Here is a 26799-nt window from a genome sequence, read left to right as displayed (position 1 = left end):
CACATGTGTAAACATCATATTGTCTTCCTGGTGTAAGAACATGAAAGAGTAAATAAAACCCAAAATGTACAATAGATAATAAGGGAAAGAAATTGTTCAAAGGTAGGAACAACCGGAATGAGGGAAAGAAGAAAAAGAATGTACCGAGGCATTTTATACACATATATATGTATAAAATGCCTCAGTACTTTCAACAGTACAGTTGTGACACCAATCTATATATACATATGGATCAATTGGTCAAAATATCAACTGGTCAAAATCCATCTATATATGGATCAAATTGGTCAAAATATTAAAAAAAAACTTTTAATCATTAATTGTTCCCCTCAACAAATCATCAGACACCAACAGTACAGTTATGCCACCAATCCATATATATATAGTACAGTTGTGCACCGATCCATATATATATCATAAACAGTTAATGATTGAAAGTTTTTTTTTAATATTTTCGCCAATTTTGCATGCTTGTATCTGGTAATCTGAGCAACTTATGTGACAACAACAATTTGCAGTATAATACCCATTAATGAATTCCTACAATCCTGCCTAGTGACACTATGTATGGTCTCTAATGTTCTTTTAAATTATTACTTTCTTATTCTCTTTAATGATTTGATCAATCTTCTATTCTTACACCTGGTAATCTGAGCAATTTCGTTGAAGATAACAATATGTAATATAACAACCATTGTTAATCTCTATCATTTGGTTTGAAACTGTGTATCATTTTTAATGTCCTTGCTTTGTGTTGTCTAGATTTTGCTATTGTTCTTTTTTGGTACTATTTTCTTTAAAATTAAAAAAAAAAAAGATCTGAGGAGATATTCTATCAGCACTCCTACTGAGAGATGAGTGGGTAAGGAGAATGCAGTGTTTATTTACATGAAATAGAACACGACTGAGCATTAAAAAAGAGGAAATACTACAATACGCGACAACATGGATACACTTTCAGGGCACTGTGCTAAGTACAACAAGCAATTATTTTGAGAAAGACATATAATGTATGATTCTACTTATATGAAGGATCTAAAACAGTGAGTTCACAGACGTACAGAATGGAATGGTAGCTGCAATGGGCTCCAGGTGGGAGGAACGGGAAATATACCTTCTGCCCCGTACCATCATATCTACAGCCGGGGATGGTACGGTACAACGTTTTGACAGACATTCAAGTAAGACACGGGTTGGAAAGAGAAGTAAGGAAAGCTGAAGGACCCTCGTTTATGCTACACGGACAGGCACGAGGGGCAGCCATCTGCTGCTCGTTTGTGGGTGCGCAGCCCACACAGTCTACTAACCACAGCTGGTAGGAAGGAGGTGACCTGGGGTATAAAGGAGAGCTTTTGTGATCTGAGCTCCTACTTCACACCAGACACTTCTGTACCGTATGCGCGAATGCTGATTTACTGATAGTCCGCAATGACTCTCTAACTCGAATGTTTGCTAATATTCTGCAACTATGTCCTAACTTGAGCCTGGCAACCCAGGGTGCTGCCAGACCATACTAAGAAATACTGGGTTTACGTTCATTTCGTTTCAATGTTAAGCTGATTAAAATTTAATTTACCTTTTTTGTTATATTAAGGATCAAACCCAGGGGCGTGGCTAGCATGTGCCCTAACCGAGCTGACCTCTAGCCCTACCTCCTCTAAGTATTCAAAGACAGGCAGGACAGGAGAGGAAAGCCAGGTGTTAAAAAAATCAAGAAAGATCTATCTAAACAGGATCCAATAGTTTATCTTTTTAAAGAACAAGTTCATACACGCAAATATAGTTGAAAGTTTAAATAATATGAAAGAACTAGTAATAAAATATTCATTTCTATTTTTAGAATATTAAAATATCTTCCTACTCTGACATGCTAAAGTTATATTTTGAAATGAGATTTCTGTACATCTGCTGGCACCTTAAAACTACTACACAGCAAATCTCATCTGTAAGGTAACTTATGAGAGGGACAGAAATGAATAAAGTAGGTAGAGGGTAGGTTCAGCAGCCTTCGAGGTCTAGAGTGAGGACGCAAGGGAAGTGGAAAAAAGATAAACGTGGGGACTAACGGTGTAGCTCAGGGGCAGAGGACACACACACACACACACACTCAGCATGCGTGAGACCCAGCGTTTGATACCCTAGTACACAAACACACACGCCAAATACAAACAAGAAACTCCAAGATAAATGGGTGCAGTGAAGAATCTTTCCCTTCTTTGCTAATAAACTGCAACCCTTGAGGCTTAAAGATCGTATTACCTATAATATTTGCGCGAGCTTCCTTTCTGACTTCGGTTGGAGCTAGGACGTTTCCGGTGCTGACTGATCTGTAGGTACCTTAGTGGCCACCAGGTAGCTCTTCTAAGGCAGCCTGAAGGTTACAGCGGTCAGAAGGTAGCTGCTGCAAATGCCAATGTATATGCTGTTCTCATTTCTAACCATGTATCACTCCAGGAGCACGGCACACTACACTTAGTATACGGATATATCTCTAGGTCTGCTCCTTCACTTTCTGATTAAATTCTATCCTTTCTTCAATTTTCCCACTGTTGTTTACTTTTTTCGTTGTTTTTCCTCAGACTGTCTAGTTCTTGTTTATATATTTCTATACATAAATATTGCTTATATATTTGTTTATATATTGTTCATATATTGTTTATATATTATTTATATATCATATATATATTATTTATATATTGTTCATGTATCTCTATATGTAAATCACAACTATATCCTCATACATGCGAGGCACTGTTTTAGGGGCCCGGGTTTCCTTCAAAACAAAGTTTGTAGGGCAGACAGACAAGACAGAGAATTAAAGTCTAGAAAATCAAGATCTGAGGTGAGGATGATGACGCCCCACAAGGACTAGGACAGTGAGCATGAGAGTTCAGGAAGGTTCCAGGAATCCCAAGGAGACAGAGTAGAGTCAGACTTGGTGGAAGGAGTGCTGTTTTTCAGCTGACTCCATTTTCTAGCTGGGCTAATTAACTAGCAGTGGGTGTCATGTATCAAACCAGGAATCTAAGACAGGCAGGTCTGAAAGGAAACAGAGGTTTCTGGAAGACTTCACACGGAGATGTCTCACGTGCAGGTCCATCACAGCTTTGGATACAGATGAATTAAACAGCCCTGATCTCACGGTCCCTGGGATAAGAAGACCTAGGAGTCAATATAATTTGATGACGTTTTCTTCCTCATAAAGAGCAGACTGAGAGCAAAGGCCAGAGGTGACATCTGAGAGGCTACTGATGGCGAGGGCTGATGGAGGGGACGCTACTGCAGCAAACTGTGGAAAAGTGGCAGCACAAGAGTGTGTCCCAGCGCAAGGCTGAGGTGGTTAACGAGCAGAGAGAAATCGAGAGGGCCAAATGTCACCAAGCAGCAAATAAAGTGTGCTAACCATTCATTTTAATTAATTCATTTGTGTGACGCCAGAGGCTGAACCCAGGGCCCAGGGCATGGCAGGCAAGAGCCCTATCACCAGCGAGCTCTGTCCCCACCCCTGAGGAGGACAATTTTAAAGAACCAGTTTCACCAAGGCTTAGCTCTGAACTGGGCACCTCAAAGGCTAAGAACTCTTACAGTCTAACGGGAAAACATTCACATTCAGTTAACATCTGCCGAGTCCCAGCCACTTACGATCCTATGTGACATTTTATCTAGTTAAGACAGCAAACACAGGAGATGATTTTAAAATACACATTCACACGCATTTATACGTTATCGATGTCATCTCGGAAGAGCCTGATAAACGATTTCGTGTGCGTTCTGTTGTGTGAGAATGTGAGGGAATGACATGTGTGGGATCTGGGTATGAACCGGCGCCCCTGAAGTCCTGAAGGTACCTTCCGGACAAGAGTCAGACACTGTGTGCACCTGCGGCAGGAGGCACACTAGGAATACGATGTAAGCAGAATTCGTAGTCAGTCACCTTTACCAAAACATAACCAACAAGCGAGCTGCTTTCTGAGCAACACTCTTGATTCTCAGCAAGAGGTGGAGTCTTCCTCATGCTCCCCCTCCTGATATCTTCTAAGTCTTTTATGTTTTGTATTGTTTTTTTCCGTACTGGGAATCGAACTCGGGACCTTGCGCTTGCCAAGCAAAGTGCTGTGCTGCTGAGCTATATCCTCAGCTTCTGTGTCTTTTGAAAACGCCTCACAGTTCACTGGTAAAGTACTCAGACTTCCCATAACCTGTCCTATGTGATTTTAAGTTGGAAAAGAAGTAACAGCCGGACCTTAAAAATATCAAGCTGAAGTTTTAATGCTTGTAGAATCAAAGGAAGCGAACAGGAAAAGACCAACACTGACCATAGTTCTGGAGCAGCTCCTCCTTAGTGGAGACGATCAGAGAGCGGTCTTTGGCGGAGAGGACCACGGCCAGGCACACGTAGTGCTGCTGCGAGGAGTTGGCCCGCCGCACCACGGTGAGCAGGCGGACCGGGTGGTGGTGCGGGGCACAGCTGAAGTGCTCGATGCAGAACCAGCTGGAGTAACTCAGGCCAGACGGCGGGGGGAAGAATCGCTCGCCTATCGTGGTGAAGGGAAATCACAATCAGAGATTTTCTTCTGACTCACATTTGCAGGCTAAAAAGCGGTCAACCAAAGCACATGAACCCTAAAGAGAATATCCACTGAAACACAATCTGATAAGGAAAATGGGTCTTATATTTACCGGAGCCAATGCCGCTGACCACAGCGCCATCCGTGAGCCCCGTGGTGACGGCATTATTTGTGGGAGCGTTGTGAGGGGCCAGGCTGGGCAGAAACAGGCAGCTGTGGAGGCAGAGACAACACACAGATCAGAGGTAACTGCCGCCCAGCGAGGCGGGAGGGTGAGCCTGCGCGGGAAGCCGCCAGGACACCGCACGGTGAGACCACGGGTCCCCAGGAAACTGGGTGCCTAGCAAAACGCTACCTACCTGTCAATCACGTGAGATTATCAAGTGATAGACTTAAAATCTGTCATAGTATCCTTTCATGCTTAAATTCTTTAAAAATTAAGGTACGATTTGCATATGTAAAACCCATAAACCTAAAATCTCAATGAAGACACCAGAAAAATTCCCATCCCTGCAAAAAACTCGCCCACCGTATCAGTCACTCCTCTTACCGATGCCCTGGTCCAAAGAATCCCCACACACCTATGATTTGAAGATGACCTACTAGAATATTCTTAAAATACAACTACAGAGTTAGATCAACATGTGAGAATCCTATAAACCCCAGTACACCGCAAGTTATAATGTTCCAATAGCTCATCAATCCAGTTATTAGTTAAAGGAGAAAAAGTTCCTGTTGATTCATAGCTACATTTAAAAAAGGCCAACAGGCCAGTCATGGTGGTGCATGCCTGTAATCCCAGCACTCAGGGGGCTGAGGGAGGAGGACTGCTGTGAGTTTGAGGGTAGCCTGGGCTACAGAATGAGTTCAAGGCCAACCTGAGTGACAGTGAGACTGTCTCAAAAAACCAACCCAACAAACAAATCAAAAAGGCCAACAATATCACATAAACTTTATTACCTAGCTGTTAGATCTATTAACATCTGAGTGCCTTCTTTGAAATTTAATGTAAAATGAGTCATTGAATGTGTACTTACATCCTTACAATGTATAAGAGAGTATGGTAATTTGAAGAACAGAATGGTGATAAAATCTAGTCAAAGATCTGTTGACCTATTTTAATTTATGTATTACCCATACATTTATTTGTTGTGTCAGAAGGCAGCAAACCTTCTGTAAGATGCTGGAGGACATACATCACACACTGCAACTCATAGCCACCCACCCCATGCCCTATCAACAAAACCACTGGACAGGTCACACATGAATGAGTGCGGCTGTGTTCCAATGAAAACAAATGCACAAAACAGTAACACTTACAAAAACCTTACGGGTTTTTGTAAATACAGATTTGGCTCATGGGCCTTAAAACCATTGATTCCTTTATTAAAAAAACAGGTAATAGGAAGGAGGGAGACAGATCTTTTCTAATGGGAAGGGGATCAGTGGATGGAGGGAAAAGAAAGAAGTTGGGGGAAAAGAATGAAAAAAGAATTAAAATGTGGCTGGGCATGGTGGCACATGCCTGTAATCCCAGCAGTCAGGAGGCTGAGGCAGGAGAATCACTGTGAGTTTGGGGCCAGCGTGGACTATATAAGTGAGACCCTATCTCAAAAATCAAACAAACAAAAACAGAAACAGAAAACTAAACTAAAGAATTAAGATGTGTTATGTACATGTACCAAATCCACATGAGAACTGTAAACATTATGTACTATAAATATGTACTAATGAAAAAATTTTAAATGTAATAAATATAGAAAATTTAAAACAGCATGATCAAATCCTGTGGAAATATATGGTATAGTATATACCATACTATATATACAGAATCTGCCAAAAAATGTACACACTCTTCAGGAAAAGAAAACTAGTATGCTGTGTTTTCATACTAGCTATGATGGTGTGACCCTTAAATGGGAGACCCTAGAGGACGTTGTATATTAACATTGCAGGATGTCGTGTGTCCACCACATTGCCAGCCCTTACAGAAACAATTCAAAATGCATGTGCAGCAATCTCAGTGACCAAGGTTACCCAAGCAGCAGTTCGCCATACTAATAAATGTGTGGAAGCTCATGGCCACCACTTTGAGAACCTCTTGTAATTGTTGAGGCCAGAGGTAACTCGTATTCATCTCATGTCATCTCGATAAATTCAGTATTAAAATATTTCTGTAAGATTTTCTTTTCCTTAAGTGTGTATTTTTTTTTTTTTTTTTTTGGTCAGACTGTATTTTAATCAATTAGATTTAAAACCTAACATCTATTTGCAAAAGCAAGTATAAGACAAAAAATTACAGACCCAGGCGTGGCTACCTCACAATTGCCTTACCCAAACCCTTCAAGGGATGCGTCAAATTCAACAAAAGCAGGAGTCACTGAGGACCCGTGGAGTCTGATGTCATGTGGGGTTGTCATGGAGACCAGACACTTCACCCTGGTCAAGGGTACCGTACTTCCTTCTGCAGACTTCACCAGGCTTTTGCTGATTCGGTAATGGTTGTCTTCATGCAAGCTAAACACGTTATCGGAACCCAGACCTTCCAGAGACGTGAGCATGCTACCTAGAAATCAGAGAAAGCCTCTTGGGTAAATTAGCATGTAGAATCTAAAAATATGATTTGTCTTCAAGTACTACTACTCTTTAATTATAAAATATAATTATTCTCTTTTGAAATATTAAGGCCATTATCCAGTTTCAATTACCTTATGTTCCTTCCTAAACTTAAATAGCTGTGTTCTTTTTTAATATAACACTAAAGTAATGTGCACATGATAGAAATCTTGGGAACTATTCAGTATAAATAAGAAGAAAAATCACCAGTAATCACCCTGTAAGCCACTGTTTCAATGTGGCTATACACCTCAATCAGTGGTTTACAAACCAGGCTATACTTTAGTTTACAAAACTACTTTTCATTATTTCCACTTTGAGAAGAAGGAAAAGTATTCTCAAAGCATTATAACAGAAAAAAGTTATTTTTCATACGAAAAAGTCTCAGATAAACAGAAGTAAATTGCTTCCCTTGTCTATGTATGTGAATGGTAACAATTTCAAGACTGAAAAGACAAATTCTAAGCAAACTGTTCTCTTTCCAGAAATGCATCATGAACGTACAGGAGAAAACTTTCCCTCTGACAATGAACCACATGAATACATATGTCCGTTTTCCTCTTAAAAGTGCTGGACATTCAAGCAACTATAAAAATATTTTAATACCCTCTTAGGGAAAGCAGCTATTTGTGCTTTACTCTTAGCAAAGGAAATCACAACTCAATTCTCAAGAACTATGAAAGTACTGTCCGAAAGTAACAGTAACAGAAAAATGCATAGACGGTCTACATATTACCTGACATGAAAAACTATATAACTTGTTTTCCAATAAACCTATGCTGAACTCAAAAGATCTTAATATTTCCAGGGCACAGCATTCCCGAGGAGGATAAAAGATTAAGATGGAAGTAACAGTTGTTGAAAGTTGTTAATCTGACTTCCAAATTCTCACTTGAAAAATGAGGATGTGGATCTAGAGGATCACTACCTGCCTTCAAAGTGGCGTTCTGTTGCATTTTCCTAAGCATTCCCTTTGTCTGTTTCCCTGGTAATGCTCATCTTAAGCCAGCAAACTAATGCCTTATCACACGACTAACTATGTGAAACCAATTACTAAATGAAAGAGATGGGAACCGCGGAATTCACCTGGTAAGAGAATCCGGCGCAGCTGGGCTCCAGGCCCGTACCAGCTCTTGGGTGACGGGGCCTATGGTCTCCATGCTCTGCGATGGACTGGTTGGGGGGGTGGGGGCCCTGCACGATGATTCCCAGGCTGTTCTTTAGCAACCTAGTGGACACCTCCTCCTCAGACGTACCACACCTCCCCGAGGGCCTCTGCTGATTCCATGCCCCTTCTCCACCTTCTCTGGGTGGGTTCCTGCCCCTGTCCGGCGGTGGCAAGCTCACAGGAAGACTGGCCTATGGCCTCGCTTCCGGCTCCAGGACCGCCTTTCCTCCAGTGGGGCTGGTGTCCAGCTTTCTGCAGAAGCCACCTGGCTTTACTTCCTCGCCTAATGGGCTTCCATGCCGTGGCGCACACCTTTAACTGCTTTTAGCAGTGTTTCAGGTTCCCTCCCCTCCACATCTTCCGGCAGCAGCTATCCTACAAGCAAGGCCGCAACCTGGCCGCAGATCAGCCACTCTGGTCCAGGCTGCCAAGATTACTTGACAAAGGTAGGAAATCACGCACCTCCTTACAGGCCTTTCCCCTTCAAGCCAAGGGGGTCTGGCTTGTAACTCTCCTCCCCTCTAAGCGCTTGTACAGTCAGTCAGTCCCTGCCTTGCCTGTGCCCCTGCTTGTTAACTGACCTGTACATCTCCACTGAAATAACAAGCCCCTTCCTTTCCTTTAGAAGCTCTTTAAAATGATATTAATCTAAGGCAGCAGAGGGAAGGCCAGCAGTCCACTTACTTCTCATCTCTGGCTCGTAACTCAGGGAACTTGGCTTGTGGACCCTGTACTGTTTGAGCAGCTTCTTGTCCCAGGCACCACAATTTAGAGGACTTGCCAAACGCAAAAACTCCCTAGGAAAGAGACACAGCAGTTACTCCTTGCTTGGGAATATTGTATAACCCAGAAGCCAAACACAAAAAATAGGATTTAATGCATTATAACAGACTAGTTTGTTTGTTTATGTATTTATTTATTTATTTGGTACTAGGAATTGAACTTAGGACCTTGGACTTACCAGGCAGGAGCTGTGCTGCTGAGCTAAATCCCTGGCCCCCTGACTACATTAAATTACTAATTACTTATTACTAATTACTATTAATTACTACTTTAAATTACAAAATTACTAATCACCTCATACTCAAGACTTCTCCTCCTGCCTCAGCCTCCCACAATGTTAGGACTAGCTGAAACAGCCTTCATTACTTCCTGCGTCTCCAACCTTGTCCCAACTAATCCTGACCTCCACTATAGTTATTATCTTTCAAAATTAACACGCATCCCACCTCACTCTGCTGCACGAGCCCCTGGAGTGGGCCTCTATTCCAAACCACCCGCAAGCTGGCTCAGCACACAGCACCCCAGGGTGAGACTTCCACCTCAGTCCTGTCCCTTCACACACTCTGTTCCAGGCCTGCTTCATTCTACAAATGCTGTTTCTCACCACTGAGATTATTCTTTACCTCTACTTTAAGAAGAAATTCTGGCCAACTCCTTCCCATACTTTATTTCTTCACTGTCATTTCCGCTACAAAGCCTCCTCTAAGGTTCCCTCCCCGAATCTGGGTAAGCAGATTTTATATCAACTCAGTAACACTACTATTGTAGAACTCAGCATACGGCATTTTAATTTCCTGCCTGCCAGACTATACATTTTTTCAGAGTATGATGCTTCCTTTTGCCCACCAGTACATTCCCAGTATCTGCCACGCAGCAGGCTTGCCCAAAAATGGATAATTTCATTTCTGCATTGGGAAAAACTAGTAATGGATACATCTATGATCGTCACAAAACAAGCAGCTGTGTTCTTACTTCAAGCAGCAACAAAAGCAGAGACTATTCGGAGGGGCCAGGATCTAAAGGCCGTGTGCTCCTGGAACAGCTGGGCAGATGTCACCAACTGTCCAGGAATTCCGCACAGTGGGATTCCTTAAGATCCTATCACGTATGACATCAAGTAAAAAGCACACAAGACTTGTCAGTTTCCAATGGCAGGAAGCAAAGGCTTAAAAAGTCAGATCCCTTCAGCCAGTTCTTCATGCCAAATGGTATAAGCAAGTAATTTACAACCCATGGCTTACAAGGAGCCAAGTTCCTGTACCATCACTTGACTTTTCTTTCCTTCCTTTTTGGTAATTAGCTTTGGTAATCTTCAAAGTGTGCCAAAAAGAATCAGGGAAAATATCAGTGCTATTTTCAAAGACGCAGGACTGTGAACGTGTCCACAGACGACAGATGAGATGAGCATGTCTGTCTCACGCAGCCTCGTTGCTATCGTCAGGGCCTAGATCACATCACCATTTCATACATGTTTACTGCACAGCCTTTTGTCAATCTATGAGCAGCTTGAAGTCAGCTTAAAAATTTCAAATAAATTTCAACCATTTTTAAGAAAGCTCCTTGAAGTTTTATAAGTAATTTAACAATAGACGTAATCTAATAAAGAGAGTGCTTTAGAGTTCCAAAATGACAAGATATGAGTTTTCCGCTGCAAGGAGCTATGTAATTTCGAAGAATGTACAGAAGCTTCAAAATAGCAACCAGCAACTTCCATTTATAAAACATACAGCACTCTTTCTCTTGCAATAAAAAGTACAGATGAATGTGTGTGTGTGTGTGTGTGTGTGTGTGTGTGTGTATTTCTTCAATGATTCACAAACTGTGGTACCTTCACAACCTAGAATACTATTCAGCACCAAAAGGAACAAATCTGATGCGTGTAACACATCATATGCCTGTCAAGAGCATTGTGGTAGGAAAAGCGCTCATCCTCAAAGGCCTTGTACTGTTTGATTTTATATACACACCCTCACAATGACAAAATCATGGGGATAGGGGACAGAATTGTGGTCTTCAAGGGTTGGGACAGTGGACCACAGGGAAGAACACTAAGGGGGCGGCAGCAGGGATGTTTCTGTGACTCCCAGATCGGGTGGCGGTTCCATACATGGACACATCAGGCCATAGGACAGCACTATATTCCAACTTGCATACTTCACACTGGTATCAATGTCTGGTTTTGATACTGCACTGCAGTTTGGCAAGGCAGTGCCACACCGGGGGACACTGGGTGTAGAGAACAGGAAACCTGACCCACTGCCTTTACAAGTTACTGTTGTATAGGATTCTTTCAAAATAAAACGTTTAAAAGGCATTTTTAAAAGGTTCTGGTATATGAAAAGTCCTTCCATAGACATAAGTCCTACCCATATTAAAGAAGACTATTTTTAAGGGGAAATGAAGTGTCTGAGGTAATGGATGGGCAGAACCCCTGCCGGCCGCTTGGGAGATTTGTTCTAGGTTTCCCCTTTGAGCGTCCTGTCCATCTTCACTGTCCTTTGCTGCTCTGCCCATGGTACCCGCACTGCGTGCTAGGGCGCGTGTGCTTGCGTCACGCAGTCATGTGGCCTGTGTGCAAAGGAGGAGGGGGAGACCACTGACCTCAGCACCATGGGCTCCAGGGCCTGTGACGCCAGCCGCTCGAACATGCGCTGCAGCGGCGGGTGCAGCGCGTGGTCCTCATCAGCCAGGGCTGCGCTGCACCTCTGCAGCAGCCGTGCGTGAAGACCGGCTTCACACATGACCTGCTGGTTTCTCTCCGTGTGCACCAGGGACTGCAAAATGTTTGCCACCGCGAGCTGGAGGTCCAGAGCGTGCTAAAGGCAACAAAGAGGTCCATGTCACCAGGGCATTCTTGGTAAAATGAGGGACGGTTCTTTCTACAGGAAGCATGTCTCTTCTTAGTCTGTGTGTGCGCATGCGCACTGAGCTATATCTCTACTTTTTAGTTATTTTTTTTTTGTTTTGATTTTTACTTTCTGTAGTGCTGCAAAATTGATTGTAATACAATTAAAATTCAGGGCCTTCGCACTGTGCTACATCCCCAGCCCTCTATATTTTTTATTTTGAAACAAGGTGTTGCTAAGTTTCTCTGGCAGGACTTGAGTTCTAGATCCCCTTGCCTCAGTTTCCCTGATACTGAGATTACAGGTGTACATCACCACACCTATTTTTTTTTTTTTTTTCCAGTAATGAGCTCAGGACCTCTGCAGTGAGCTACATTTCAGCTGTTTTTACTTTTTATTTTGAGATACAGCCTTGGCAACTTGCCCAGACTGTCCCTGAAGTTGTGGCCCTCCTGCCTCAGTCTCCTGTGTAGCTGGGATTATAGGCATACATCACCACAGCCAGCTGAAACACACCTTTAATATGAGGTCTGTAGAACTTTCAAAATACATTCAGATAAATTAAGGAACTGGCTTAGAATGGTACAGCAATTCTGGAACAGGGCTAGGCAAAAATTTCCTATTTTAAGTTTGCTAGAACCCACCTACCTAGACTCCATTCTCTTACAATTTTTCAGCATTCTATAGCTACAAAACTCGTAATAGTCCTACTTTTAAAGAAAAAGTGCGCGTAACATCTTTTTTCATGATGAGTTATATACTAGCTTAAAGGAAGTCCTATCATTTACATTTTTAACACTCTAGATCTTAGAAGCCATACAACATTTTCACAAAAATCACAACCCAAACTCCTATTTTTGAGTGCTACACATCCAAATAATAACATCAGTGTAGTACCTTTGGTCATTTTTCTTCCTTTACCACTAACAGTTTCTACTGTTGAGAAGGATTTACAAGGGAAACAATTATCCCAGGAACAGAAGTTAACTATCTGGATTACACTTCTAACAAATGATTATATCCTAAAACTATACATTATGGTTTGTGTCTGGATGTCCCCTCAAAGCCTTATGCAATCATGGGAGGCCTTTTAGAGTTTATGATTGATTCACGATTCAATGCTTGGATTATGAGTGTGAGTGCTACATCCGCCCTGGGGCGGAGAGTTTGCATATTAAGGGAGAGAAAGAGGCTGCTTGCTGCCTTTCCTCCCTTTTGCTCTGGTTGTTTCGGCTGTTTTCCACCACCATGAACAGTTGCCCTCTGCCATGTGCCACTCTGCCCTGGAGCCAGCCAAGTATGGACTGAAACCTCCGCAAACTGTGAGCTAAATAAACCTTTCCTTCCTTAATTTTGGGCCTCAAGTATTTTGTCTCAGCAACAAGAGAAAAGTAATCAAGACACCATATATATAATACATAGTATATACGTATATATATTAATCCCCCTCCAAAAAATATATGTATCGTCCTTCACTCAAAGAGAATCCTGTTTTCTCTTTTATCTGCATTTACCTACTTCAGTACATGTATGTAGCATCTCTTCCCCAACCGCCCTGCTCATGCAAACACACCCATCTTTCCACTCCTTAGAGCCGGAAGGAGCTGAGCATCTGCGCTCACCTCTGGCTGCGTCCCTGACCCCACTGAGGCCAGGAGGTCCAGCATGGCAAGCATGGCCCCAGGATGGATGACAACGGCATCCGAGCTCTGCAGAGACGACGCTGTCACATGGACTTTCAAGTCAGCAACATTTTTTGCAGGGTACACAGGGGGACTGGGAACAGAATGATACGCATGCCTATAACACAAGAAAGAAGGGTTATTTAGCATTTAATTCCAATCACATTCTCTCTCATTTTCTTCATCTTGTTACTGTTATTCACTGATGAGCAAAAGTTTTGTAATTCAGGCATAGGTTATAAAATATCTTATGGCTGGAATGTAAAACGCGACATATTATCAAAGTCACATACAGACCCTTAACTATCATTTCTTCTGGTCTCTTCTCTGTCTTTATCATTTGGTACTTGGGTTGTTTCACTACAGAATGGCATCTGTACTAGAAAATATAAAAACTCCATGAGACCACCGTGATCTACAGCTCCAGCTGTGAGTTCAGAAAGCATCTGACGAGAGGTCATGGACATTATACCCCTCAACGAGGCCGTTTTCTGCTGAAGCTGCCCGTGTGTGTTTACTCCTAGACCACAGGCAACACCATCAAGAACTAACAAGATCAAAGCGGCCTGCTCTGTAACTGAGACAACCGAGTGGAGAGTGAGCACAGAGCCAGCGCCCCTGGAGAATAAATAAATATAGCAAGGACCCTGGAACTTCATCTTTGGTTTATCTGGAACGACATTCACTCTTACATTTCTCCCACTACCACTGCAAATATTCATTACACTTAAAAAACGGCAGACAGCATAGATTACGCAGCAAGTGTCTAGAGCCAGGAAGCCCAGCCGTGTCCCGGATACGTGCGTTTCTCATCAGTGGTCTCTCCTTCCTATTCACACTCTCATCTGCAATTCATGAATTCTGCGCATTCCGAGGCTTGGCACCCGGGAACAGATGCGGAGGCTGCAGCCTATGGGAGCTCAGCGCTTCCACGAGGACGCGCTGGGCTCGCATAACTTCTCTAACAGGCTTTTGCCGAGTGCCGGGCAGTGCCAGCTCTCTGGCAGGAGAACAGCCTGAGAAAAGCGCTTCACGGCAGTGATTTAGGAGCAAAGAATTGGCACTGCCATGTTTTCAAGGAAACAAAACAAAATAAAACACCATTTTCTCTTTCGTAGAGATTCCAGGAAATCATTCAGCTTCACGTACAAAAAGCACACGCCCCTCCTAGTTTATGTAAAAGGCAGCCTCTCCTCTGCCCGTTCACTCCCTGTGTTTTACTGTTTTTCATTAAAGAAGGTTTAATTTCTACACCTACCACCAAAACCAGATTTTTCTGTGCTTATTACTAATAGGTGCCTTGTTCCTGTTGCTCCCTTTATATTTTAAAATGTTTTGATCTATCTAAAAAAAACCTTGTAATTTCTCTACTGTGTATAGGGTTTATCAATCCTTGATTGCAGAAATTTCAGAGATTGTTTTTATTACACAAAAAATGACTCAAATTTGAAAACATAGCTCTAACTGCAGATTTTACTTATAAGCCTTTCTTCTACACTTACTTCTGAATTAAAGATTTAATCTAGATTTTTCACTTACATTATGGCTATACCCAGGAAGATATCTTTATGTGTTTGAAAACTGAACTCTTTATTAATATATAACTACTACAGCAGTAAACTTTTTAAAAACAATATTCTCATAAAGGAGATTTGTGGCTTTCAAGCCAAAAAAATATGGTAACAACAATATTAAAATATAAAACATGGTATTTGTTTTAAACTAAAATTATACATATTATAATAGATGTTACACAATACTGATTTTTTACTAAGCTGTTTAGATTACCACTACGGGAATTACTCCCCCTTTTTTTTGAGACAGGGTCTCACTATGCAGTTCAGGGTAGTCTTGAGCTCACTACATACCCCAGGCTGGCCTCGAACTCACAATGATCCTTCTGCTTCAGCCTCCCAAGTGCTGGGATTACAGGCGTGCGCCACCATGCCTGGCTTGGGAATTAGCACTTTTTAAATGTCTGGACTACATTTATTAAATAGTTGAACCATAAGTAAAGTTGAATCCTTTGCAAAGACCAGGTAAAATGACATTTCAGTACTGACTTATTTATTATGTTACAGTTATTTTTAAGTTATAGAAACTGCAACTTGTTATTTCAGTCTATACTCCCGCCTGCGTTTACGGACACCGCTGCCTCTTTTGGGAATAAGCAAGGATTCAGAGTCTGAATCTACTCTGCCTTCTCCTCACAGTCAGAGGCCCGGAGGCCTGCGCCTGCCTCCTCCCTCCCAGGGCAGGTCCGGTGTGTACAGTGTGAATGACTCTATATTTTGTTTTCACTTCCTCCAACGCTGACACTGTTCAGGTATAGTTTGTTCTATTATTCCTTCTCAATAATAAACAACGGAGAAAGGCCACTGTGTTCTGTCTCCCAAGGCGGCAGCCCTCACACTGGAGGGTGAATTCTTTTCCTGCTTTCGCTTGGTCCAAATTTGCTCTAAAGAGCTGGTTTCTTTCCCTCCCTTAAACTTTGCTATCATAAAGAAAGAAAGAAAGAAAGGAAGAAAGGAAGAAAGGAAGAAAGGAAGAAAGGAAGAAAGGAAGAAAGAAAGGAAGAAAGGAAGAAAGGAAGAAAGAAAGGAAGAAAGGAAGAAAGGAAGAAAGTCACGTGTTTTAATTTTTTTAAACCAGAGCTTGGCTAGTTCTTCTCCCAATTTTTAAAATAATCTGAGAAGACTCCAGGATTTCACATGTCTGACAAGTTACAAGTTCACAACTTCCTCTCATGAACATTCCGCTGGTCAGAAAAACACAACAAAACAGTGGTTTCTTCTTCTGCTGACAACACCAACACGTTCTGCCAAAAGGAAAAGCTGCCCATGTACTGATGTAATTTGTTGGGAAGTTCTAGAAACAACGGGACTGAAATTCTAGTTTCAAAAGGTCCTATACAGTATTCGAAGTTGTGGAGTAAAAATGTTACATTTCTTGTGCAGTTACTTCCTTACGGTTCTTATTGTGACACACTGTATGTGGCACAGCTAGAACGGCCAGGGAAGAGAGGAACGCTGGCCTGGGGGTGCGGCTCAGCCTAAGGCCTGGGCTCTCTCCCCAGCACTGCACAACACACCAGCGAAAAATACCACACTCATGTTCTTGGCATGGACAATTTTAAGAGCTCCCCAAGTTTTGGATAGCATCCTCTGTGTGACTGATGGAGAATGCACAAGGACCAGGGACCCCCACAACTAGTTCTGGGGACTCCGTGAGATTTCTCCCTGCAGGGAGACCTCGTATATTCACATGTAGGGGCGTTGCAAATAATGAAAAACTGCTCTGGATTGAAGGCCATAAATAACTATGCAAAAGAAGAGAATGCTCTCCTCCCTTTGTTAATTACCACTGAAACAACAAATTTTCATGGATTTTCTTTTTTAGAAAATGTACTCCTTGCCAGGTGTGGTGGTGCACGCCTATAATCCCAGCACTTGGGAGGCTGAAGCAGGAGGATCGTTGTGAGTTCGAGACCAGCCTGGGCTACAAAGTGAGCTCAAGGCCAGCCTGAACTGCATCGTAAGACCCTGTCTCAAAAAGACAAATAAAACAAAACAAAACTTGTTGAGGAAAATGCACTCCTTTAATATGTGATCTGTTTATTGAGTGTGGGTAATACAAAGGATTAAACGTCTTGAAACACAGCAATTTATAGGCCTTTAGCATGTATGGTCTGATCACTGTGTTTTAAAATTGGGATTTTTCAGCAATTTCAACTAGTTAGTCATTGCAATTATTTCTCTAGCACTGGTAGTTCTTTGGGATCATAAAAACACATGGATCTTCAGACAAAAAAAACTTTATACTTATTCATTAGCACAGAGAACTATCCTAAATCAACCTAAATTTATCTAGTTTATGGTTTCTTGAATTAAGAGCAGCTCTTCTAGAAATAAGGGCTGGGAATGTGGATCAGTGACAGAGTAGTTGCTTGGCCAGAGTGAGAGCCTGAAGCAGGGGTCATTTAATCCCCAGCAGCCCAAAACAACTCAGGACAGTAGTTTTAGGCACATGTATTGAACTACCATAATAATTTCACTTAAAACTATTCTGAATTATGCTGTGGTTAAGCATGATGAGACGTAAGCCCCAGTACAAATTTAAGAGAGGAAAAAAATTACACCTCTCCACATACCTAGTGAGTATTACTCTGGAAATACAATTGACCCTCTGTATGCACGGGAGTTTGGGCTCCTGGACCCCCAATCAGCTGATGCTCAAGTTCCTTCCATAAAACAGCACGCTGTGCACACAGCCTAAGTACCTCCTCTCATGAGCTTTAAGACAGTCCTAGATTACTTACCGTCCCTAACACTGTGTTAATAGTTGCTAACCTATCTTGTCTGAGGAACAGATAACAAGGCAGAAGTCTGAACATGCTCAGTACAAATGAAATTTTAAAAAATTTTAAAAAAGAAATAATTTTCAAAGTGAGGTTCTTTGAACTTATAAACAGAAGGCTGGCTGCATGGGGAGCAATCAGCACTTCTGGCCCACGAACCACAATTATACCCAAGTTTCAAAATCTGAACAATAGCAGTCAGATTCAAACAATACAAGGTATGTGGGTGTGCTGGCACACACCCACAACCCCAGCACGGGGAGGCCGAGGCAGGAGGCTGACTGCGAGTTTGAGGCCAGCCTGGGCTACACAGTGAGTAGGCTTGAGGGCCGCCCAAACTACATGGCAAGACACTGTCTCAAGCAGTCAATCCAACAGATCACTGGGATTTTTTTTTTTTTTTTCCCCTTTGGTAAAAGCTGGAAATATTTACAGAAGCGTTAGGGATCTGCATTTGCTTGTGGAGGAGGACAAGGGAAAGAAAAGGACGTGGTGCCCCAGGAAGACTAGCCCTCGGTGCGGCTGTGTGCAAAAGGACACACCCATGAGTCTTCACTGCACTTTGCTGAGCACCTGCTGCTGCCTACATTCGCAAGCTTTGCGGCTAAGGCAGGCTAGACTAGTTTACGGTTCTGCATGGGAACAGGCAGTATACATCCTGGGCAGGTAACTGTCCTCAGTTTTTCAAAGGTTAGCTCTGACGAGTCCCCAATACAGCATCAGACTTCAACCAGCTGACCCAAATGAGAAAATACACACTTCCTTCCGGAGCTGCGAGGTTCACCCTGGAGTCACAGCGCCAAGCAAAAACGCCCCGACACTTAAAGCAGAAAGAAAGAGTGGGAAGTATCCTACTTATCTTATTTTTAATAACAGATAATACCTGCTCTTAAAACAAAATATGTAGAACATGGTGTAGATACATAATAGAGATGTGTTAGGTTACATAACAGAGAGGCAAGATTCTACATGTCCTTCAGGGCTTCATAGCATAAATACACTGTATTCTTGTCAATATTCTCAAAGGAAATTAATAATTTTTAAGTCTAAAAAAACAACTGAACAGCAAGAAAATATTAAAGTTACAAAACACAATCACCACATTAACACATAAGTAAGCACAGGAAAAAAACCTTCACAAATGAAGATTGACATCTCTGAGATCAGTACCTTTTCCTGGACAAAGCTGGTGTCCCCCAGGGAGAGGGGAGAGAAGACTCACTTGTCAGGCAAGGAGGGATCTGTTCTGCACGACTATAGACAACAAAACAGACAGGGTGGTGCAGAGAGGTTAGAAGAAGAGAACACCAGGTTGGCAGTTGGTTAGTTTCACAAGAAATGCCAGTCCAAGTTGACTAAGGAGCATCCTCCCTAGTCAGCAGGAACCAGCAACACGGCTACAGTACATGCGCTGAATGCAACAGAAAGCGTGCTCGAGGAAGAGGCTGCTTCCACCCACGGTAACATGCAACATGTTGGTTAAGCAGGATGCTCTAGGCCCCGTTTCTGACAATGCAAACCAAAAACGAGGTGTACTAACTACGGTCAGCAGAGAACAAGAGAAAAGGAGCTGGGTCTTACTGCACACATGTGCGCAGCTTAGGCTGACGAGGCTGACGATCCTACGCTTACTCTCAGTATTAACAGATACATATTTCTATTTTCAAGTTGAGAAAAAAAGGGAAACAACTTTCTTATAGTACCTGGGTTTTCAAATCTAAACATTAAAGACTAAGAAATAGTACTCTAATGCAAGAATTCTCTCTGTAGATATTTAAAAGTAGATATTCCACAGTAAAGAAAACAAAATGCAAGAGAAGCTCGGGCTACTTGGTCTACTTCTGAATACAAGGTAGGAACAATTCATTTATACTAAGAATGAAAACTGGTAGCTTAGAAGTGATACTGCTTGGAACAGATAAATTAGCAGCACAATCACTCTTGCATTATTTTCAAAAAGAAGACTTAATGAAAAAACAATAGAGCTGCAGGACAACATAAGCGATTCACGTAGAGGCTCTCCAGGAGTGTCCCCCAGAACCCTGGGCTTCCCCGTCATGGACATGGCCACCACGCACTGTGACTGATGACCAGCTGACGGCAGGTGAGGCCCATGGCAGTCCGGCACAGAGCTGTCCTCACTGGCTGAACGCACAGTGGTCTGACACACAGCAGCTGCCCGCAGGCACTGGTGAATGACTCTGATGGGCTCTTGAACTTCACAATTCAAGACACCAATAGGCTCCTAATGACCTCTATCATTTCTTAAGAATTATGAAACGTTGGGACTGACAGGCTCTCTGTCATCTGAAAATATGCATGATTGTAACATGCTCCCCTGTTGATGACCAGTATCAGTAAGTCCAAATGAACCCAATGTTTTGAGCGTAAAGAGGGTAAAGAGGAAGAAGAGAACAAAACACTGGCATCAAACAAGCTTCCTATACATTTTCTGTTAAGTGCAGTGAAAGCTAACTGAACCTGGGTTTACAAATAATATAAAGACCTCCGTGCTGATAAGATGAACACCAGGGCAACAGTAACTCCTCAAGGTGATAAACACTGGGCAAACAGGAGAAGGTTCCCTTGTTTCACTTTTCTTGGGTCCTACTGCTGATGTCATGCCGAGGACACCCCGTAACACAGAAGACAGAGCAGAGCCATACCTGTCAAAAGAGTCTGTGGCCACTTTGTAGAGATAAATAAAGAGTTTACTGCAGTGCCGTAAGGTAGGTGACACGGAGTCCGTGGAAATCACCTCTTCCTCTAACAGTCTTTGAAACGGCTGTGTGTTTGAGGGGAAGACATTCATGGCACTTATTTTCCTAAGGTCTGAGAAGCAGCCAAGAAATCGAACGGCGTCTGCCAACTTCTCATACTGAATCTCTGTCTTGAAGAAGTGGGAGTTGGCTGGCTCGTAACGCATGGCTGCGGTCAGGGTGCAGAACACGGTGTGGAGGAGCTCAAACACTTGGTTCTGGTTCACTTTCTCCCAGCCGTTCTTGGGGGGACAGCTCAGAGATCTCTCCATAGCCACGAGCAAGGATGTAATGTACACAAACCCTCCAACTTTCCGGAACACCGTTCTGGAACGATGGCTTTCTCGAAGGACAGACAGAAGGGCCTAGAGGGGACAAGCAAACGTAATTCAAATTCTTAATATACCAGAACAAAACCCCCCACGCATGGATGTCAAAGGCAAACACCACTCTGTGAAGATCGGATAAAAATGTATTCGTCATTTACCCAGGAAGTAGTTACATGAAAAGCACATTAAATATTTTGCTACTTACAAACTGCCACATTAAAGGCAAAAGATAAGTTCAGGTAACATTATCACACATTTCTTTTGATAAACGAGGTTATACCCAAATGCTGGCTGACACGCTTTTCCTCCACGTTTAACTGACAATGACATTCATGAGTTTAGATTACAAAGTAATTTTATTAAATAGGATACAAACTCTAGTGTAGTTTTATACCATCATGTCTGTGAATGTGTATATAAATAGATTTATTCTGGGAAGGGTCAGAGGTGGTCAGGGCAGCCAAGATCTAAAGTTTTGCACTTCAGTATAAAGTGACCAGATTCTCATGAGGGGTCTTATGCTAGAGGACTCATGGACATTCTCTCTTGGAAAGGGAATTGGAGTCTCAGGGCTAAAAGTTTGCCCTTTCCCAGAACAGCTCCAGGAAATAAAACCTAAAGTGAACAAGTAAATCTAACTCTTCATTTCCTGAACTGCTATACTTTAGCTTGGCTTACTGCTAAAAAGAGCTCATTATAATATTGCCTAATGTTTTATTGGGGACATATTAGGCACCAGGCAGCAGGAGCTCTCTCAAGTTATCTTCTTTAATCCTCTCTATAACCCTATGTGTTACATTATTACAGGCTGAATGTCCCTTATCCAAAATGCTTGTGGCGAGAAATTTTCCAGATATTTTTCACAATAATTACATGTATATAATGTGATATTTTGAGGATGGGACCCAAGTCTAAATACAAAATTCACTTGTTTCATATGTACCTTACATAAATAGCCTGAAAGTAATTTTATGCAATATTTTAAATGATTTTATGCATGAAATAGTTTCATGATTATGGCATTATCTAACTGTGGCATAACATCAGCATTGAAACCTTTTGGAATTTGGAGCACTCTGGGTCTCAAATTTTCAGTTTAGGGATGCTAAGCTGAGTGTCATGGCCCACACCTGCAATCTCAGCACTTGGGAGGCTGAGGCAGAAGGATCACAGCAAGTTTGAGGCCAGCCTGGGTTACAAAGTGAGTCCAAGGCCAGCCTACACTACCTAGCAAGACACACTGTCTCAAAAAACAAAAATAAAATAGATTAGAGATGCTCAATGCTAATTATTTCATTATTAATATAATTATTTTACAGATGGAGAGTTATGGCCCAACATGGTGAAATACTTTGCCAAAGACCGTACAGAGTATGTAACAGCAAAGGTAGGACCGAAACCCAGGAGGGTCTAATCTCCCCTCTTGTGCACTTAACCATGACATCATGTAGCCCCGAACTACAATCTGAAGTCTGTCTATGCACACAACGGGCTCCTTCCCCTTCTGTGTCAGTATCTGTAATACAGCTAGTGTCTATGACTTAAGACACAGCGTGTAATCTTCCCCGTGGTCTGAGGTCAGGTCTACTACTTACAAGATAGTTATATCATCTGTCTAATCTCTCCCATGTGGTAAATAGGGTGTGACTTATTATATAGGACTGCTGAGGAGTAAAATGAGAACAAATACCTAAATCTTGTAGTGCACTATTTATGATCTACTAGAATATCCATGACACTATACATGTATATATGTAAAATACAACATTTTATTTCATAGACGTGTAACACTGGGTGATTTCCCAATATAACACTGGGTGCTATATTGACTACGACATATATATGTATTTAGTATTTATTAAGATGTTCCACTTGGCTAACTCACTTTTTAATTTAATTCCTATAAGCCAAGATAATTACTACAGAAGTTTATTAACAGTAAGTCAATATATAGTGAAATGCATGAAAGACTGGACTTTCACCAAATCCTTCGTGTGCATGAAGTTATGGATTTTTTGTACTTCGGGTTTCTGTAACTTCCCTGTCCCCGACTGAAATATAAACCGACTGAAAATCATCCCGGATTCCAGTAGCAGGAGAGCGGACACAGGCCCAGCAAGCGCACCCTGAGGATGTCGGTCTTCAGCTGCAGCTCTGTGGGTGGGGCCGAGTGCATCAGCCCCAGGAGGGTGCCCATGTCGTCGTCCCCGTTGGGAGACAGCACCAGCTGCTGGATGGTCATGAGGGCGTGCTGCCGGCACTGCGGGTACCGCACGATGTTGTGTGCGCACCTGGCTCCTCCGAACTCGCGGAAAATCCCTTGAAGGAAGCAGAAAAGGTACAGCGTGGAGAACGTCAGTGTTCCAAGGGGAGCTGGACAAATTCAATTCAATTTCTTCTGTAGACACCAATTCAAAAGAAGGCAAGTAAAATCTGAGCACCTATTTTGCCTTTTAAATTACAAAGCAAAAGCTAGGGCGGGATGCCAGTAAACGCACACACGCATTTTCTCTAGATTTCTTAACACAAGATGAATGCCCTGATACAGTCCCATGTCCAAATGCTCCAGACCTAGAAGACATGGAGACTTCATAGATAGACATCAGGGGGCCCAACAATGAAGCCAATTTATGTAAAGGGTTTTAGATGAAGAATGAACCAAACCAAGTAAATGGGACGTAAACTGAGCAAGGCTTGCAAAATAATATCAGGAAAAGAGTAAAATAAGTCACCATGAAAAAAATTATAAGGAACCAGCACTTCTGTCAAATAGGTGGACAGAAGAACAAGGAAGACAAACTCGACAGCAGTAAAACCAGCCATCGCCCTGCCCCCGGGCCATCAAGCAGTCCGACTGATGGAACCCTCATCCCCACCACGCGGCAGTCCACGGTCGGTCACACACCCCCGACAGCAGGGGCAGGGCAGATACCACCACAGCGGGTCTTCAGCCTGTACTTCTGCCCACGGGGGGCACCATCCTCACGGCAAACACCATCCACGTGGGTGAAAACATGCGCCACACAAACTAAGGCCTGGATCAGCACCCCTGCAAGGAATTCTACTCTGTACGCTTTTAGACTAGACGGTCTACATCTCTACTACTGACCTCATCCAGGTAGCACGTTATTTGTGTGTTTGGTCCCCTGTGAAACCTGAATTTCCTCCTGATTTGTGCTGCGTGGAACATGTGCTGTGGTGGCCACTGTACTCATCCTCGTGGCCGTCTGCTGACTGTAGAGAGTTTAGTGACCGTGCAGAGAGTGTGGGTCACATGCAATCTGTGACGTCTGTGATTATGGGAAGGTCACGCATACTCACTACTGGCTGTCAGGTGAGGACCACCGCATAACCGTAAGGGATAATACTGCCTAAATGGTTACTATGAGCAACGCCTTAACAAGGGAAAGAAAGACAGGACAAACGATCTGTGTGAAAATGCTTGGTGCCCTGGGAGATGCACGAGGAACTGGTCACACGGGCAAGCTCTCCACTCCCCTACAATAGCAGATGGTCCAGGCCCTCCCCTACCACTCTCCGACACCTCAGCAAGATTTGCGGAATAAACTGTTGCTGACGTATCCTCATTACGTTTCCGCAGCCCTCAGCCAACGGAATCTAACTGGTGGAAGTAAGGACAGTGCGTGTCACACCAGAAAACGGTGCCACAGCACTCACTAAACTTCATGCTCACCATTTCAATTACTTTCTAAATTCAATCAATTCTGTTTGGCATTCGCCAAAATTGCATTTAAATAACTACTTATACAGTGATGCGTTCACACCTTTCTAAGTTAGACTAATTTTCTTGGAGACGGAATTATCTCTTTATCTCTAACACCCAGCATGGGACCAGATGCACATACTGTATGTTAAACACGCTGTGGCCAAATTTCTCTACGTTCAGCAGTCACGCCTTGCGGGGTGGCGCTCCACCACCCAGGGCCTTCCCCTAACCCGCAAGCACACCCCAAGCTCCCAGCACATCCTCCAAGGCTGCCATCTGAGCCTGCCTGCTCACCTCAACACCCTGCCCCTCATTTATTCCTCGGGCTGCACTGGCCTTATGGCCTCATAGTTTTTGGATGTGGACTAAAATTTCAAGGACTCTTTTGAAAAAGTAAGCACGATAGTTTATAAATATAGTTGGATGCTCTGTTAATTATAGAAAGAAAATGAGGCAGGCATGGTGGCACACGCCTGTAATCCCTGCACTTGGGAGACTGAGGCAGGGGGATCGTTGCGAGTTCAAGACCAGCTTGGGCTACAAAGTGAGCTCAAGGCCAGTATGAACTGCATGGTGAGACCCCGTCTCAAAAAGACAAGAAAAACAGAAAGAAAATGAAACCACTGCTAAAGCAAACTATTCAATGAAATACTTTACCTTGGAGAGATTAGGTTTTATTTTGCTATTTCCCTAATGTTGTAATGTTGCAATACTCCAACATGTTTTACTTCAAAATTAAGAAAATCACCACAAAAGCAAATATTTGGGAGAGAAAACATAAAAAGCAAATTATTTAAATAACAGTGCATTATGTAAGTAAAAAATTTTTTAGAAAACTACTTTAAGCACAAGGCATGGTACGAAAAAAGCAGTAAAGACGTTTTCAAATAGTAACAATGTTACATATTTTGTCGTTAGTGCACTTCAAATGGTCCAAAAGGACTGCACCTGTAAGGCTCTGACCATCCCATCAATGAACCGAGAGTTTTTTCTCAGGAGCACGGGCCCCATGAGAGGTGTAGCGAGGGCAGCTCCGCTCCCTTCTGGTTACCTGCATTCGTGTTGGACCCCTGCAGGAGCACGGTCAGTGTCTCCATGACCAGCAGAGCCAGGTGCTTTTGGTCTTCAACTGAACTATTATTTCTTGAGTCCCCTGCGAAAGAAGTTTAAAGATGCAAATCACAAAAGTGATACGCTTATTCTTTCTAGATTCAGCTTTGGTTTTAATAAATTCTTTAACTATTTCCTTGACATTCACTTTCCACTCAAATGATACAATACAACCTTTAAAATGGCACCTTGAGACCACACTCTTCAGAGAAACAAATGGGACACACACGTGTAAATAGCGTATTGTTTCCCTGGTGTGGGAAACTGCAAGTTTCCTAAATAAGGACCAAAATACCTAATAGATATTGTGAAACAGGAAGAAATTATTCAAAAAGAAAGGGGAAGCGGGGGAGGAGGGAGGGAAAAGAAAAAAAATGAGAAGAAAAGAATGAAATGGAAACAAAACTTTGTAAGTAAGGAGGGAAAGAGGAGTTGAAGGGAGGAGAAGGGAATGGGAGGAAAAAAAGAGGAACTAAGATATATCACACACAGGTACAAGCTTCCTACGATTAATGTGATTATGATGTATATCTAAATTGTATCAATAAACTCATTAAAAAATAATACGCATGTCCAACATCTTGCTAAAAGTGGGCTGGAAATCACTAACAGATCTTACTTTGGTATGACTAGAAAGGTATCCAACAAGTATTAAAAATATTGAAATTAAATGCATTTACCCCATAGTGCTTTTAATTAAGCATGCTAATAGGAGAATGCTGGATTTTAATGCACCAAAAAGAAAGAAGACTTTAAGAATAAAGTGACCAATTCAATTTGCATTAATTCACTTAATACTTATTAGTTGCCAGAAACAACTACACTTCTTTCAGATTTATCGAAGATACCTAAAG

At 42.5% G+C, this 26799-nt stretch overlaps 1 protein-coding gene across 7 annotated transcripts in view; it reads right to left on the bottom strand.

The window, feature by feature from the left end:
* Positions 1-26799, bottom strand: part of Wdfy3 (WD repeat and FYVE domain containing 3) — a 280520-nt gene that overhangs the window by 104099 nt on the left and 149622 nt on the right. For 6 of the 7 annotated variants that reach the window (XM_013502725.1, XM_013502727.1, XM_005401374.2 and 3 more), the window contains 10 exons: positions 25887-25988; positions 23234-23427; positions 20687-21144; positions 19191-19274; positions 13604-13781; positions 11737-11951; positions 9037-9149; positions 6903-7134; positions 4681-4781; positions 4317-4535 (listed from right to left, as the gene is read on the bottom strand). In XM_013502725.1, the coding sequence (XP_013358179.1) occupies positions 4317-4535; positions 4681-4781; positions 6903-7134; positions 9037-9149; positions 11737-11951; positions 13604-13781; positions 19191-19274; positions 20687-21144; positions 23234-23427; positions 25887-25988 (1896 nt within the window). The remainder of the gene's footprint in view (positions 1-4316; positions 4536-4680; positions 4782-6902; positions 7135-9036; positions 9150-11736; positions 11952-13603; positions 13782-19190; positions 19275-20686; positions 21145-23233; positions 23428-25886; positions 25989-26799) is intronic. The other variant, XM_013502728.1, reaches the window with a different exon arrangement.

This window comes from Chinchilla lanigera, unplaced genomic scaffold (assembly GCF_000276665.1).
Source record: "Chinchilla lanigera isolate Chin_1 unplaced genomic scaffold, ChiLan1.0 scaffold00073, whole genome shotgun sequence".
Taxonomy (NCBI): Eukaryota; Metazoa; Chordata; class Mammalia; order Rodentia; family Chinchillidae; genus Chinchilla; species Chinchilla lanigera.
This window is presented reverse-complemented; position numbering and strand designations above follow the sequence as displayed.